Raw genomic sequence first — 15,493 nt, 5'->3', positions numbered from 1 at the left:
CAACCCTGCTGACTAAGAATGCGGCAGGGTAGAACAGTCCCTCTATAAAAAGTCCCTCTGTTTCATTTTTTTTTAAATCACAAAAACTTGGCATTGCAAAAAGGGATAATGTAGACCTTTTTGATCAACGATATTTTCATCAAAGGACATTTCTATGTTCTGTGTCGCCAGAGATACAAGCCCGGAAGGTGCGATGACATCCTGAAGTGGAAGCCCCCAAACCTCAATTCGGTGGACTTTCGCCTCAAGATTACAAAAGTTGGAGGCGAAGGGTATGTGGAACGGTACCCCTTGCACTCTTCACATTGTCTATGCTGATGTCACTTTGTGTTTCACAGTCCGAAAGATACCTTACATGAACAAGAAATGAACTGACATGAATCTTTCCTCTATTTCTCACCCTCCCCCACTCCCCCTTCCCTTCCTTTCAAATTGCCTTGGGGACCAATTGCTCTTATGAAACCACCGCAATAGTGTCCAGCGCTCCTTCCTTTTACCATATTGGCAGAGAATGTTTGCTCTTAGAGCCGATAAGTGCAAAGAGCACGGCTGCCCTTCACGTTTTTTTTTCTCCTCATTTTCTGGTCATCACGCTCTGTAACATGAATTATTCAGATGCACCGGTGCTTATCTTTGCGAGCCCCCGCCCGCCCTCAAAAAGTAGTTTTATTCCGTAAAAGGCAATCATTCCCTCGCAGGGAATTAGAGGATTTCCATGTTTCCAGTTTGCTTTTATAGTAGAAAGGTTATCAATTGCAAGTGGAAGGTGTCATTCCATTGAAAAGACCTGAAATGGAGTTTCAGGTTTGATTAGCATTTGTAAATAATGATTGTAAGATTATACTCACACAGTGGTGCTGGGTTGACACTTATGTGATGAAATGATGCGTTGACGTCGACTCGTCCTTATTGTTTTTGCAGTACTGCAATTAAAAAAAAAAATCACTGGAAGAGGGAATGTTTTTGAATCTGGTCACTGTGCTCTGATCTTGGCCGTGGAACAATGCGTGCGAGTGCACTCATCTTGTCCCATTACAGCAGACTTGATGCTCGCGCAGCCTCCTCCTCTGAGAGACGGGCGACCTCACTGACCGTCTCCGGCTTCTGAGCCTCGCCATTATTCATCGACAGTCGCTCACGCTTCATCAAAGTCGAATCTTGTGCGCGGGAGAACACGGGGGCATAATTGTGGTTGCCAGTTTGAAAGAGTCGTGATACTTCTCCCCAAAGAGGAATTGATTGGCAGCGGCCCTCATCCGACCTCGCTCCATCTTGGACTTTCAAGTCGCTCCTCAGTTACCGCCCGAGCGAAAGCGAGAGCCAGACAGACACACGAGGAGCTAACCGTCGCGTATTCATCGGCCCACACAATCAGTTCTACAGTTGGTTCAATGGATCTTTGAAAGAAACGCAGTTCTGAGGTTGGGGGGTCCGAGTCCAGGCTTCGATCGTTCAAGGACAGGACACACAAAGAATAAATTGTCGTGTTTGGTTATTTTACGTGCATAACTTTCTTCGAGGCCAGATTAGACGTATCTGGTGGGCTGCAAAGCAATGCATAAGGAAAAGCACGACTGTTGCTTTGAGATAAGGAGAGCACATTTGTCATTGAATACAGCATATGGTTTTCATCAAATTTTCAAGTTATATTCTACTTCCCTGTTTTTTGTTATTTTTTTTATTTTAAATAATTTCCTCTGAGCCATAGAACGTTATTTTTCTTGTTCTGCTTCTCTTGACATTTGCTGCAACCAACACTACAGTATTACATCCCAGTCTGTTTTTTTAAACGCTGTAACGTTTGATACTTTAGTTGACCCTAACTCCGTGACAAGTGATGATGTGTTCACTGAGCAGCAGTAAAATTCTCGGTTGCATTTTTATTTTTATTTCTTTCATTTTTTTCATTTTTGTAACAGCTCTGTTAGTCAGGCGTATTCATAGAGCAGTGACAAGAAAGGACAGATGCATGGGTCCATTACCGCAGCAGGGCTGTTTGGCTCTTTTTATGTCCTTCCATCCTCTCCGTGTTGGCTATTATTACACGGAAGGATGCCGGAGTGACACTTTCCTATTTCTTCTCAATCTCTGAATGAGATTCGCAAGAGCCGCACTGTAGTTGGAGCTATCGGTTAGTAACAATCGCCCCCTTTGTTTCCGCCACACAGACGGTTAACTAAAATAAAACGGCAAACCGCTCTCGACTCTTGGATTCTAATAGAGCTTGATTGTCTGCAAATAACAACAGGCTCGTGGTTGGGGGGCAACGAGAGGGTGTTGAGCACTGGGGCAGTGTGTGATTAAGACATCTGTTCTCTGCATCTCGGGTGTGAGACAGAAATACTGCACAGACACACACACACACACACACACACACACACAGATGCAAATAAAACTCACCAAGGTGTGATTGAACTGTGCCGACAGCTCACAGTCTCACTTTGTCACACAGTCAAAGTCACAGTCTCACAGTCTCACGTAATGAGTGGAATCTTATTTTCTATTCTGGACGGTTTCTTCCGATTTATCTTAGCCTCAGCCTTGGATTGTGGACATAATGTCATTCCCCCCCCCCCGCACCTCAAGCTGCGCAAAGAGACAGAAGGGCTCGCGGGGGTGCAATATCCCATTCCTGTCATTCTGTTACTGGCTGCAAAATGGAAGCAGCGTGATGATGTCTTTGCACCACTCAAGATACTCTTGAGCTGGATCCTTCACACGCTATTAACTATAGTCAATTTTTTTTTTTTTAATCTTTACAGGCTGCTGCCTCAGACGGTCGGCTTGCTTTACGTCGGCAACTACGAGAGGCCCTTTGCAAAGATGAAGGTGAGAGAATGTGTTGCTCTTCATGAATGACACATATTGTGATCCTGTTTAATCAATTCCATTTTCAAGTCTGGTGTGATGTGGGTGCAAAGTATACTCTTTATGAAACATCTATCATATTCTAGTAATCACATTAAACAGTGTCCTTGAATTCCTTATCTCTTTGAGACACCCGAACCCTTCCGCGCATTTCAGTCAACTCCCCCCCCGGCAACTATAGGAGCAAACATGGTATATGATGATCCTCTTAGAGCTGATTTACGGCCATCTCGGGCATACTTTTGACACGCGATGCATCACTTATGCTAATGAGCCTCTGGAAACTGGTGTAAATAATTAGTCTCCCTTTCTTATTTATACTTCTCCTACTTCATTTCGACTCCCATTTCCCTGATGCACGCCCGCTTCGAGACTCGAAATGAAACGGAGTCATTTTCCAAAGCCCGTCGGCTGCGCATTTTAGCTGAATTCTACCGATATGTGGCCGATGAGTGGAGCTCATTAATCATTGAAAATTTGGGAGTTGGCTGACAGACCTTGTCACCAGAAATGAGAATAAGAGCATCTCATCGTTGGACTGCTTCTTTCTGATGAAGCTACGACGGTCTAGAAATGTGAACTTGGCCTGCAGACTGCACTTTTTGTCACAATGTTTCTCGTCAATTGACAAGTCATGAATGCGGGCACTGGCTCCGATTTGAGTCCAAGGTACAATGTCTCAAGTCCCCATCTACAGTACGCCGGATATACCAAAACACAAAACTTCTGTCATCTGCAGTCATACAACGCTTGAAAAAAAAATAAAAATCCTCCTGCCAAGCTCTCCGAGAACCATGAGCACGCATGCGCCGCCAGAACCAACAGATTTGGACAGATTAAGCACCAGGTGTTCTGGGAAAAAGTGGCAGCCAACATGTCGACCTACACCAGCAGGAAGAAACTCAGCCTGTAGCTCGCCTGTACTGCCCTTCACTTGTCTGCCAGCATGCTGTGCAGAGTTCTCGGAAGGCACCGTCGCCCCACAGGGCCTCGGTTCTGTTTGAAGAGTCTTTCCTTGCCGCTATTTCCAAGTGCTTGCTCGTGTGGAATTCTGTTTCTTTTCTTATATCATGTAAGGGGAATTTGGGAATCTGTCAAGCGCCTCGATAAATCTTCTGCATTGAATTGGCACGATATGAATACAAGTGACACGACTTCAGTGATCGTGTCACTCTTTTAGATGCTTGTCCACCTGAAAGAAAAAAAAAAGGATGTACCAGAAATATTGTTGGGTAACCAGTCACACTGATGCTGCTGGCTCGCGCGCAGTGGAGCTGAAACTCGGCTCCGCTTTTTGTGATTTGCGTCGCAAGTGTACAACATGTGCGAAATGTGCAGAGATGTAACGCTGCCCCGTTTGCGGTCAACCACTTGATTTTTATATTTTGTGGCCGCAATGTCCATTGCGGTACGTGACATGTCAACACGCCCTGCTCCTGCTTTTAAGGCTTGTTAATTTGTATGTCTGAATTGCACTTGATGGAACTTGGCTCTGCGGCTTGTGTTCTCCATCTTCCTCCCTCGCACGCCGTCTTGCTTCCTGTGTGATATTTGTGGCGCCCCCGCTGTTAGTCCAGATGCCCCACACCCCGGGAAGGATGAAGCCCTCGTGTAGAATCCTAGGATCTTGCCAAACTCCTTCGCTTTCTTGGCTGATTTTCCTTGCCTGACCTTTGCTGAATGTCAATGTTCCCTGCGAACGTGGACGACACGCTGTTCGATGGTCTTTGTTGGTGTTGACTTGCCTTTTGTTCACCGAGGCGGTCTTTCAAGTAGGTGATCGTTGGTTACCGTGGCAAAGGGAAACACGTTTTTGACTTCTATGTTGTTTGTGTGCCATCGTTGAGTATTTTCAACTTCCAACTTGAAGGCGAAATGGCCGCGCGTTGCTGTTCGGATGTCAAACGGATTGTCTTCATAACAAATATCAGGAAGCAAGTCTGCGATCCAGATCACAGCTCACAACTCATCTGTTGGTTTGTTTGTCGTACTATCCCGCAGCATTAAATGATGCCGCTACTGAGAAGTCTGTTTTGTTTGGTTGAGCCTAAAAGATTGTCTCGTAGGAACTGGGCAAAATCCCGACATGGCAAGTCAGCCTCTTATATTGCCGTAGCTTCATTTGCGGTTGGGTTGATCAAGCAGGATGAAGGGGTATCATAAACTGATGTCTTCCGATATTAGAACCCAGTTCTATGTGAAGCAAGGGAGAGATAAGGTAGTCATGGGGCGATGAGACATGACAGCGGCATTGACAGTGATGGGCTCAAATGGATGAAATGGATCAGAAAGTGAATGCATCATCGCAGTTGAGGTTGCACAAAAACATTTTTTTCAAACAAGGCTAATTATGGGAAATGTTGTCTTGCATTCTCGCCGGTCTCGTGAATGTTCCAGGTAGATGTCCCTGGCGTTGTTTTTCGAGTTCAGTTCTGCTCAGCCGGTCGAGCAGCTACCATCTCGCCTTCGCACAATCGCTTCGTGTAGCCAGGCAACTGACTGGATGTTGTTTTCCTGCGTCGGAGTGTTTGACCTTCATGGAGGTGGGCAGATGCCTTCATGAAGGTGGCCAACTCTGTCATCATCGTGGAGAATGTGACAATGCCTGCTGCGTGGTATTTCCTTAGACAGCCTCGAGGATTGCAAGCTTAAGGCACGCAGTTGGGACTTGTTGCGGTTGTTTCTAAAACATGTTTGTATTTTTTATTGAAATGATAGCCGATGTACGCATTTTACTCACATTGCAGTTCAATGACAGGAACTTTAGCTATCCTTTAGCATTGTCGATGCATTGTTTCTCATGTAGTGGCCTCCACTCTGATTTAAAGGCTAAAATTCCGAAATGTTTAACTAGACGAGTGCTGTCCTTTGCTGAACTGGAGCCGCGCTCACTTTCTCAAAGTTGAGTCGCGGCTGCCTGTGCCAATATAGTCCCGAATGTTAATGGATATTTAATGTGTTTTGAACGCCTCGGTCATTGCAATTAGGGAATTTCATTGATGACATTCGGATGATGCCTTGTCCTCATAGCCAGCTGGAGCCAGATCTCACTCTTACAGAATGCAGTGGTGGGCTAATAAGTATAATTGGCAATCATCGCAACGGTGGTGTGGCATTGTCCTCCCTGACCGGTGAAAGTAAAAGGCCGCTGTGTTGTCTGTTGCATGCGCAGGCCACGAAAGAGCTGAAACTTTACGACAACAAGATCATCGAGTGCACCTTCGACAACAACAGCTGGGTGTTCATGAGGCAGAGGATAGACAAGAGCTTCCCAAACTCCTACGACACAGCCATGGGTGAGTCTTCTTTGTTGCGAGTTGAAGACTTGCTTAGCGGGCAGCCGTTTCCTAAAACAGCACTGAGGAAAGCACTAAAGGTAAGTCAACTCCCCTCCTGCATCTATCCAACGGCCACACCGAAAGTATCGGAGTGCTGACTTCACCCTTGATGGAAAAATAATGTATTTAAAGATACAACAACCTGAGTGAGAAATGCCCTCTTCCAAACAACCTGCACAAAAAAAAACAACTTGACTTAGACGCTTGCGTGTATGTGATCGCGCACATCTGTGGCTGTAAACGAGTAGATTCCAGTTGACAAATCTAAACTAGCGTGAATGGGTTACTAATACCTCCCACGTGGCTTGAACAAGAATTCACTGTAGCCGCTCCTTGACGGTTATCCCTCCCATCCCCTTGTCTTTTCCCAGCGGTATGTAAAAGCATCCAGGAACCCGTCACCAAGAAAATCTTGTTGGAGTATGTGGACCGTTGTCCTCAAGCAGTCCAAGCCCAGACCCGCAAACACCAAACAGACCCGGACTCTGAGCTAATGCCCCCTCCCCCTCCGAAGAGACCGAACCGATCCATCCAATAGACTCGAGTCAAGCACCCTGGGCCACTCCGGACTTTTCTACCGCCGCTGTTCATTCTTAGCACCAGCCATGTCTGCCTGATGGAAAGTCATATTTTGAGGCGTCCATATCCACCCAACAACCTGTCCACATTTAATTTACCTAGTTATATTGTTTGTAGCTTTAATTGCTGGTGTCTTATTCAAATAAACAGGGAAAAAAAGAGTCTGAGCTATTGGAGTCGATGGTCGCGTGTTTGTATTTAGAATTGTAAATCATCATCATCACCATCATCAGCAACTCTTCATAACCTGTTGAATTTTCAAATAAATTAAAAAAAAATAGTCCTTTCGAGATGTCACTTTGTTTTTGCAAGTGCAAGGTATTGATGTTTTTTCTGATGAAAAGAAAAGAGCATTATTCAGATCTGGCTTGGACGTGAACACTTCAAGTCGTCCAAATGAAGCCCATCTGCAGATTGAAAGGCCACACAGATGGGTGGGGATGTAACACTGGGATGACACACGCCTCACAAACAGACACGGCAAGTGGAATATCAATCTGCCAAAAGAAAAACCAAACCAAAAAAATCCCCCAAATTACTCAATTTATTTTGCTCATTTGAAATCTCAATTGGAGTTTCTTCATTTGACACCAATTTATACTACTGTGACCAGATTGAGTGATAATTTTGGCCATTTTCTTTTCTTTTTTGCCTTTTAGGGAGCAGACTGCGTATACATTTTTAGAAGAGGTTGACACCGTTGGGTTTAGTCATGCGGTGTGGAGGATCGAGTGAATCCAAGTCATTGGCATATAGGAGCATATAGGGGGGCTGGAACAAATCAGGTGTGCATGTGTTTTAAGGCCTGCCTTCGAGTGCCAGAGGCGACTGTTGTTGTAAGAGTTGAGATGGATGAGATGCACTCACAGGCTGCACTCGGGAGCTGGCTGACTCTCATCAAAGTCTCGTTCACCTTCTTGCAGTGATGATGCATCATTGCACTCCCGGAATATCCTCAACAGCAAACGTCACTGCGGGAAGGAAAAAAATAAAATGCCTCGAACAGCAAGCGAAACGTGGCACCGCTATGTGACGGTATCGCTGTGCAAACACCTTTTTGCCCCTTCTCCATGACGTTTCATTAGATGAGGAGTCTATTTTTAGTTTATCTCTTAGAGTTCCTCCAAAGTGAAAATCAATATTTGGTGTAAATTTGACACATCACAGAAATGCCCAATTTCAGTCATTCAACAGAAAAATCAAATTAGACTTCAAAATCATGCACATTCGAGCAGTTTGCCCCGCTCTCATCACGGTGGGCTTCTCGGCTGAAAACACGCCCTGCCAAGCCTCTTTCTCATGCCTACACAACCCTCCATATTTGATCTGGCAAAATATCTCAAAACCCCCGGTGGTGGAAGGTTTCCCACCGGGTGGACGGGGCTTTTCCGCGCTGAGACAACGAGGCACTCTAAAGCCACCACACCAGCCAGAAGCCCACACTGAATTTTTAACCCCACTCATAAATAAAAAAAACATTTCCCCACTCATTGCTCTTCCGTCTTTCCCTGCAATACGTGCACTCACTCGCGGCTGACAACGAGGCACTCTTAAGCGACCACACCAGCATACTATCCGAAGGAACGGTGTGTTTTTGGGGTGTAGGTGTAGCAAGCAATCAATCTATGAGCTGGGCAAGTTGACCCCCCCTACCCCACTCCCACCACCACCACTTTCTACGTACATCTCATGCAAAAGCGCAAGGGTCCTTCCAAGGCTGCCAGGCAAACACAAACAAGGGAGACGCAGAATCAGTAGCATTAATAACGCCGAGTGTTCTCCCCGACTGTGAGTCCCTCCCCGGGAGTGCAGGAGGCGAGGCCTGTGATGTGAGTGCGTAAACACACCATGCGAGCGCAGGCGGTGCCGTCGACATGATGAGGCCCACCGTTCTCTCTCGGCTCGAGCGCTGCCGCCCGGGAAGCTCATATTAAATCATCACAGGCCTTTCTTGCTGCATTGCTCGATGAGGTACTCGTGTCGCTGCTGGTCATCGGGCAAAGATGGCCGAGCAGGACTAGTCCTTTATGAGGTGGCTTGGAATAACACGTTTCGCTGCGGTAAGCTGTCAGGAGCGTGCGAGCCGATTAATACGCTCAAATTGGAAATTTAATTGCACACATTTTTTTTCCCCCGGGCTTTAGTCAGGGAGCCTTGGCGCCGCTGATCAATTCTCACATATTGCTCCTCACAGTCCCATTTGAGGGCAACTGTGATAATGCCACCGATGTCTCTGTAGAACGGGAGGAGGCACTTTTTTTTTTTCCAAATAATGTGACGCAAAATGGAGGGTTGGTAGGCATGTGATTCCCAACCAATGTGCCAAGGCACACTACAGCGCGCTGTTCGAGATTTCAGGGATAATCGATTAGCTGTCATTAATTGTTGCGCGTCTACTGAACATGAAATAAAGGTTTTACGATGTCAAGTTTGGTTTTAGAAGAAATTAATCAACTGGAAATTAATTTTGGTGTACTCTCTGTGAAAAAAAGAAAGATTTTGGCATTAGGATAAAATAGAAGTCAACCATCTTCATCAAAGTATCGCATTCTGAGGAGATCACTCAATCCATTTATATATTGAATTAATTTAAATACCCCTGGATACAAGGGCTTCAATTTGCTATCAACAGAAAGATCAATTTTTCAAATAATTTAAACAAATGTTATTAACCAAGACACAACGAGGCTGTTAATGTCAGGAAGACATCTTCAAAGGTTTAATTTCACAGTAGTTGCACAGCGATAAAAATGGCAATTTTCATTTTCGGTATTCCTCATTCTTGTAGCTGTGGGCTTTTGCTTCTATTAATTATGACCGCACGCCTGTAAAAGTAATTGAAGAAACGGTCCAGGTAGACCACAAATCCAAGCTGCCACGGGACTCAATTGATTGTAAACAATTCACAAGTTAAATGCCACGTATTGTTTGGAGAATAAAGACGGAAAGTAATTTATGACACGTCCCCCCCCCCCACAAACAGTATATATTTTATGGAACGATCATTCTTACACGCGGCCAAGTTAATGGAGTAAAGAAAAAGCTTGAATAACATTTTCTTGTTTTCATGATTTTTACTCACCGCCCGCAGGGTGCAAACAAATTGCCTCGCACCAAACTTGAAGGACGTGCAGAAAAAGTGATTTCAAGTTAATTTCATAGTGTGCCAGTTTAGAACGAAGAGTTAGTCGTCCTTGACAGTAAAACAAAACATGAGAGACATTGGAATTGCGAAACAAATATACTGACCTTTTATTGGTGATGTAACTCATGCTGGTCTCAGCAGAATTTTTAAAAAAATGTAAGAGTTAAAATTCATGTGAATCACTTCAATAATATTTAGTCGATTAGTCAACTAGTCCGCTTAACTACTCTAGCTTATCGTTGAAAGCTTGATGTGAACTCGCTGCTTACCACGTGTTCTGAACTCTTAACACAGGGTGGAGTAGCGACATATCGAAATGACGACGGACATCTGCGGTGGTCCTACAGTCTAAAAATAAGATTGTGGATGAGAATAGCGATTAGCTTGGCCAACTTAGTGTAATGTTTAGTAAGTGAATTTGTTGAGTTCTTCTGGCTACGTCTTTGCATGTTTACAGCTGTTAATTGGTATTTACTGCAGTGACTTAAATGTAAATTATATTACAATTGTCCGGGGAGCCTCTCGGGCAAACAAAAACTCAATTACAGGTATTCCTTTCTGCTTTTAAGATGCAGATCTGCAGTCACTCAAGTAAAGAGAGGACTGGCTTCACTTTATTGGATTTTGGTGACAGTGATGAAAGGAGACATTTTATTTTATGTTATTTTATTTTATTTTTATCGGGGGTAACGGTCCAAGAAAATGAAGTGGACATTCCTCGGAATGCATTACCACAATGGGGTTTTTTTCTTGAGAAAGTGTCACACGGCCAAAGTTGTCGTCTGGCCATACTTTGTTTCGCGGAGGGAAACGGCACGGTGGTGAGCAGTGGCGTGCGCTGTCGGTCTAATGAGAACACATCATAAAGGTTTTGTGAAGCGCATTACAGTTGTGAGAAAAGTTGCCGGGAGACAAATGCAGCCATCTTTGAGGAAAACGCAAAAGCTTGCTGCAATTTTTCAAAACTAGATCAGCTTCTGGCGAGCACACATCACGGCTGGCTGCACGTTAAAATAAAATACTGACCCTACTTTCAATAGTTTTCCCTGGGCTCTTTTAAATGGAGCCGTACCAAAATTTTTTCGTATTATCATTCAGACTGTTCAAACTTTTACTGCTCCCTGTCTTGGAATTCTTCGTTTCCTAAAAAGAAGAAAACCGGTTGTTTCACCTTCCTAAAATGAAAAGATTGAAGCTGTTGATGTTCCATTTTTAAATGACATTTACTGTACTCTTGTTTTATCATTACTTTCGGGCTCCCTGAGGGCAACAGTAACTGCGACGCGTGGCTCGCAATGAAAACAAGTTTGACGCCATTGGTGCGCGGTGTCAAAATGAAATACACGGAAACCTCAAAGGTCACCAACAATCCATTCCGTAACACCACTGACCTCTCATTTTCAAAGACATTTTTCCCCAAGGAAGTAACAGAAAGAGTCACCACCTTAGAATCTTTTAATAACTGTACAGGCAGTGTTTCAAAGGCGGTTTTGTTGTCGTTTTTCTTTGGTGTGTGATGCACTGAAAAAGAAAAACACGCCAAGTTGTCTGAGACACGCATCAAATTACAAATCGACGTTCTCATAAAAACTCCCCGTCTTGCATTGTCTGGATTGGTTCCATCAGAAAACACCAGCCAGTCGTGGTTATTGATCCACCTGCCTCTTGCAATTATTCCATTTGCCGTCATGTGAAGGTTAGAGGTGAGAACTTGAAGAACGGAAACTTGGCTATTTACTCGCAGCCCCTTGACTGTTTGCAGACTGAACAGAAAGATGATTTGCAGCGATGTTAGGTTAGGAAAAGAACATTTTGCGCCCAACCCGGAAATCGAAACATAGTTTTTTTCGAAATGTAGACCCTTTTTTTTTGTCTCCCTTTCTATTCCTATCATTCGTTTTCTTTTTTAATGCCTGCAGACAATTTCTTCCCAACAAGCATCTTTTCATTAAGAATGGTTGAAATCTACATTTTTTTTTTCTCCAAGTCATCAGACGTGCCCACAGCTAGAATAAATGCTGCGGCAATAAAATGTGTAATGAAATCGCAAAACTACGGTAATGTGATTTCAATGGTCCGAGCTCCCTCGGACAAGATCATTGGACAGGGTTCATGTTTTGTTCTCTCATCCTGCGTTAAAGAGGATGTTCATCACATTGAGAGCTGCTTCATAAGATGTCTGCCATACGTAAGCGGCAGACATCTGCACTGGAGGTCAGCTTTTAACGGCTCGGTCCGAATCTAAAAAGCGTCCTCCCCCTGGGTGGAAGTGGTTCTCATTCAAGGCAGCAATTTGCCCTGTTTGTCATTAGAGCCATTAGAGATAATAGAATGGCGAAAAATGGGCACATTGCGGCTGAGAGAACAATGGTGTCGACGTCCCGTTTTTTGTATCAAATGAGTCTCCGTGTCGTGTATTTTCATGATTCTCACATCAAAGCAGAATTCAGGTTGGCTGACGTGTTTTTTGTTTTTTCCGCCGCCTCTTTCACCACCCAAAAATGACCTGAACTGGTTTTAAACATCATTACTAAATCATAAAAACCTGTTGGGTGATACGAAGCTGCGGGGGAGTTCCTACCCAGAAAGAATATCGAAAATGTGACAAAGGTGCTTCATTTCAATGCCTGCCATAATAATCATGGGAGATCCCCAAAGTCGTGCTAATGTGGTCCTCAATACCGTCCGCTCAATATTTGCCCAGCGGAACAATGTTGATTTCTTTTTTTTTTCCTCTCTTTTATTGAACTACAGAGGACAGTGGAAGTGCACAATGCACTATTTTGAATCCCTCCACCCCCATAGGAAATCATGGAAATTGAACTAATCTATTTCGGGGGTCAATCTGTGGTCGTAAAAGCTTTCAGTGTACATTGTTTTAAAATGCCATACAAGTGTAACAGCTTAGGCTGAAGCCTACAATTTAAATCTGAGAAATGTAACCATGAATGAAAGTTTCATGACAATGAAAATCAGACATTGCTTTTGAATGATGGTTCTATCGAACTAATTGAATAAAAATACTGAAACAGGTCGAGACAAAAAAGACTGAAAATGATTTGAGCAGAAGGAGATGATCTACCGTAGGTAAAATGGCAAACCGAGTGAGCGTTGTTACTGTACGACTTCTTTTCTGATGTCACTCGCCGGTCCACTTAAGCTCAAAGCGCCACAAATGTCATAGCTGAACTTTTTTTTTTTTTTAGCAGGTTCGCGCTGTTCTCCTGCATGGGGACGCGTTTGGTTTCCTCTCAGGCCAGTTTTTCCGCGTCTTCCAGACACACTAATGACACGGCCTGAAGTCATTGGCGGGCTCTTTGATAACACGACGGTGAGCTGGGAAATGCTGGGCTTCACTTAGCCGTGAGCGTTTTGCCTCTTGGATGCAGCTCCGTTTTTTTTTATTTTATTTTTTTTAAGAGAGCTGTTTTTTATTGATCGCATGAAGCATTTTTGTGTGAGAACCTCAGACGGAGCAACACGTTTTTGTTTGGGTGCGGTGAGACTTTGATTCCGGAAGGTCATTTTTCAAGACAGATAGTCAGAGACGACATGCACAATGGACTTAAATCACCTCATCTGTACTGTGCTTGTCTCTTGTGAATTACTCAAAACACAGCTGATGTGTTAATCGTAGTATCCCCCCCCCCCCCCCAATGCTGATCACAGATTATACTTTCGGACAATTATGGCTTGGAGGCCAGATCCTGAATTGGCTGGAATGTACATCAACAAAGGATATTACTGCTTTTTTTTTTTCGACCCCTCTGAAAATCCAATAGCAGAAAATCAAGTTGGTGTGAGAGGGAGTGTGTAATTGATGTGTTAGGACTCAGGAAAAGCAGACAGCACACTTTTTTTTGAGGCAAGATAAACAAGTCATTTGAGCTGCATGGGATCTTTCTGCTTCTGAATGTTCTTTTTCCTTTTTTCCTCCACCAATGTTTTGACATACAAAAAAAAAAGATGATGTCGAAAATGCCGCACAAAGCAACGGAGATGGAATCACTTAACATTTTGCTTAATTTCTCAATGAATAATGCATGCGTCTTTCTATTAAAGGTCAGGCGTACGCCAGAGGTTCATCCTCAGCCTGAAATCCATACTGACTGTTTGTCCCGTGCCTGCTCAGCCTCTGACTGCGAATGGAAACTTTTCTTTGGACAAAATGTCAACATTTATTCCCATTATCCCCAATTTATAGTTGAACCTGCTTGAATCAGGGATGGGCGTATTCATCCATTGGTATCCGTCGTGAATTCTGTCGAAGTAGCTGTTGATGTTGAAGCAGATTAGGCCCAAGAGATGGCCTGCAACTATCAGAAGATAAGCCACACCCTATCGCTCAACTCCTCTAGGCAACATGCTTCTCCTCAGTGCGGCATTGACTGAGAAACAAGCTCAGGACATTGTGAATTTTCCCTCCATCTGATTAACGAGAAACCAAGAAACAAACAAACAAAAAAAATTATTGCGCAGATGATTCTTGTTAAATTAGTCCAGCGTGAATGATATTCATCTTGTTAAAAACATTCGTATTTAGTTCAAGGACATGAAATAGCCCCAGAATGAATCAATTGGACTTCTTTTTGTTGTTTGTTTGTTGGCGATTACACTCGAAATGCCAGCCTTCCATTCATGGACGTCCAAACTCTTCAGGCTAATTTGAAACGGTTACTGTGAGAAATTTCCAAATACATGCACAAAAGTATTTTTTTTTAAATGAAATTTTTGATTTAATGATCATACCCCCGAAGCATTCAGACCGTATCCTTCCCACTAGCGGCATCTTTTCTTCGTTTCTCATTTCGCGTGCACAAATCAGCACCTTTCAACATGCCTTGTCAATGCTGTCACACCTCCTCCTACTCCTCAGCCATCAAAAAGTTTCCATGTCTACATGAAGGCAAGGAGGGGGAGATGACAGCCTTTCCGCCCTTTTCCATCTCGTCCTTCCAGCAAACTCAACAGCAACCTCAACATTGCCCGTAAGTATCATCCGCAAACCAGAAATCATCTCTCACGGTTTGTTGAGAAGTAGGAAAGGAAGATAGGTGTGAGGGTAGATTGACCAGTCGGTTGGTCGCCAGTTGCTAGAAAGGTACCGAGGTAGGAAAAGAAAGTACTGTAGGTTGATAGGCAGGTAGGCAGGATAATAAATGACGTGGATGAAGAAGAGGGGAGATTGTTGTCACATGCACTAAACAGCCAGCACTTGCCAGAAGTTCCTGCAGCTCTTTTTAGGCCTGTTGGGAACCCTCCCTGACCAATTTTCTTCCCGATCGAACCTTATCGATTGTCACCGAGTGTCGTTTTCTCTTTGTCCAGTTAAGACTGGTGAGCAAATGAGAGACTTCAGCCGGGTTGTTTGTTACTCATCAAGTCATAATGAAGCATTTACATGCACTTGCCCTCTGTAGGTGCAGTGGGAGCTGCGGTCATTACAAATTGCTTTAAGTGCACAAATTAAATGGGGAACGTCAGATTTGGAGCCGACAATCGGTCTGGATAATAGCTTTGATGAAGCGTGATTACAACATCGCCGTCCTAATCACATTTATTG

General features: G+C 44.0%; 1 protein-coding gene across 4 annotated transcripts in view; it reads left to right on the top strand.

The window, feature by feature from the left end:
- Positions 1-7,065, top strand: part of rngtt (RNA guanylyltransferase and 5'-phosphatase) — a 48,457-nt gene extending 41,392 nt beyond the window's left edge. For all 4 annotated transcript variants that reach the window (XM_086101134.1, XM_086101132.1, XM_086101133.1 and 1 more), the window contains 4 exons: positions 172-272; positions 2,763-2,829; positions 6,041-6,164; positions 6,578-7,065. In XM_086101134.1, the coding sequence (XP_085957260.1) occupies positions 172-272; positions 2,763-2,829; positions 6,041-6,164; positions 6,578-6,744 (459 nt within the window). In that variant the 3' untranslated portion in view covers positions 6,745-7,065. The remainder of the gene's footprint in view (positions 1-171; positions 273-2,762; positions 2,830-6,040; positions 6,165-6,577) is intronic.
- The last annotated feature ends 8,428 nt before the right edge of the window (positions 7,066-15,493 follow it).

The sequence above is a fragment of the Hippocampus guttulatus genome, chromosome 20 (genome assembly GCF_054856545.1).
Source record: "Hippocampus guttulatus isolate MCC_2025c chromosome 20, RoL_Hgut_1.0, whole genome shotgun sequence".
In the NCBI taxonomy this organism is placed as follows: Eukaryota; Metazoa; Chordata; class Actinopteri; order Syngnathiformes; family Syngnathidae; genus Hippocampus; species Hippocampus guttulatus.
This window is presented reverse-complemented; position numbering and strand designations above follow the sequence as displayed.